Here is a 1780-nt window from a genome sequence, read left to right on the forward strand (position 1 = left end):
ATGTATAATATCTTATATTTATAATCTAATGTGATATATATATATATATATATATATATCACATTAGACAATTAATATATATTATAGCTCGTACATATTTTCCTTGTTTTTAAAATATATATTAAAATAATATATCTACCTGTGGGAAATTGTTTACAAACTTTGCTACAATTCGAAAATATACAATTCCGAAAATCCTTCTCGATATCTACAGCCGCCATATTGCGCGACATCGAAGAATCTACGAACTATCGCTATCCGCGTTCAAATTCAAATAATCGCACTTCGATCGCGTCACGAGTAGAAATAATTTCGTACCTCGTCGAACCTTATCTTGATCGCGTGGCAAATTACTCGTCGTTCGTAGCGCGAGGCGCGAACCACGGCGGTCGATGGTTCGATTTTTCGAGAAACGTCGCGCCCGACGATTCCACCAATCTCCGCACTTTCCAGAATATTCCAGACGTTCGCGGCGCACCAATCGCCGCACTTTCGTGCACAGTCATGATTGGCCAGTTTTGAAGCTGACTCGGGAGAAGTCGGTATACCATACTTGTGCGGCGGAGAGAGAGAGCATTGCAATTTCCTTCGAAGCATCGAGCGCGCGCGAGCCCAGTGTATCATACACACATCGGAGCTCACTTCTCGTCGTGTTGTGTCGTGCGAGACGACCAATTGGTGAATCGGCGTTTTGTGCCCGTTTGGTGCCGCGAAAGAATCTTTCCTCGGCGAGGACGCGCTACCGACCGGGAGTCTTTCTTGTGTGTCACAGAGGAAGTGTCGATTTTAAGGCTTCCCGCAAACAGCCATGGCTGCGATGTCCGTGATCGGGATCGACTTCGGGAACGAGAGCTGTTATGTGGCCGTGGCGCGCGCCGGTGGCATCGAGACTATAGCGAACGATTACAGTCTTCGTAGCACACCGTGAGTCAGTCACCGCTACCCACCTCCCCCGCGAGATGCTCGCGGTCACGCTCTCGACAAGGATACCGGTATTGTCCGCCGGTCTCCCGTCGCGACCTTGGCCACTGCGATTTCTTATGCTGCAAAAAACTCAACTAATTCTTTCTCTCTCTCTCTCTCTCTCTCTCTCTCTATCTTTCTTTCTTCCTCTGTCTGTCTATATTTTGAGATACAATTTAGAAAAAGAATTTTTTCTCATTTCCGCTCCTATATATAATTCGCGACGTTGTTCAATTCTAATTTGCGGTTTTAGACATTCACGCACCGAATGGAAAAACTTTCGTAATGTTTTCAGGCTGCGAAAAAAAAGAAACACTACGACCGGCATCGAGTTTCGTGTCTATGTGTACGTGCGAGACAAAAAGGCACACGATCATATTAATCTCACGTGCGCCGGGATCACATCGGACCTCGAAATTACGCTCGTAATTGATCTCGTAACTCCGCGATGCGGGATTCCGGGAAATTTTCTAATGGAAAATAACAGCGTGATATATAGTAGTTCACACACATTTGCGCGGATAACGCGCGCGCAAATTATCGTCCTCTAGATCGCATTACCATTTACAGGCATCTCATTACCAGAGTATACTATACACACTATACGATGTTACATATGCATGTGTGTGTGTGTGTGTGTCCGTTCACGTGTTTTCGGAGCATCCCAAAAAGTCCCGCTTCACTCGCGGCGCATTTCTTTGCTTCTCTTTGGGAGTTGTCAATGCGCTTATATTTATCCTTAGCCGCAATCGCTGACAACCGACGTGTAATTGCTTCATTAAAGATTAATTGCATTACACACATATACATATATATA

The 1780-nt window shown here is 45.1% G+C and overlaps 2 protein-coding genes across 4 annotated transcripts in view; one reads left to right on the forward strand and one right to left on the reverse strand.

Moving 5' to 3' along the window:
* Positions 1 to 456, reverse strand: part of LOC115244585 (caseinolytic peptidase B protein homolog) — a 6047-nt gene extending 5591 nt beyond the window's left edge. The window contains exon 1 of one of the 2 annotated variants that reach the window (XM_029822341.1): positions 319 to 456. The gene's annotated coding sequence lies outside the window, so the exon portion shown is untranslated. Of the gene's footprint in view, positions 1 to 139 lie in introns of both variants that reach the window. The other variant, XM_029822340.1, reaches the window with a different exon arrangement.
* Positions 457 to 606: 150 nt separating this feature from the next.
* LOC115244584 (heat shock 70 kDa protein 4L) overlaps positions 607 to 1780 on the forward strand; it is an 8829-nt gene continuing 7655 nt past the window's right edge. Inside the window, exon 1 of one of the 2 annotated variants that reach the window (XM_029822337.1) lies at positions 607 to 924. In XM_029822337.1, the coding sequence (XP_029678197.1) occupies positions 809 to 924 (116 nt within the window). In that variant the 5' untranslated portion in view covers positions 607 to 808. The remainder of the gene's footprint in view (positions 925 to 1780) is intronic. The other variant, XM_029822339.1, reaches the window with a different exon arrangement.

Source organism: Formica exsecta, unplaced genomic scaffold, assembly GCF_003651465.1.
Source record: "Formica exsecta isolate Colony F162 unplaced genomic scaffold, ASM365146v1 scaffold826, whole genome shotgun sequence".
NCBI lineage: Eukaryota > Metazoa > Arthropoda > Insecta > Hymenoptera > Formicidae > Formica > Formica exsecta.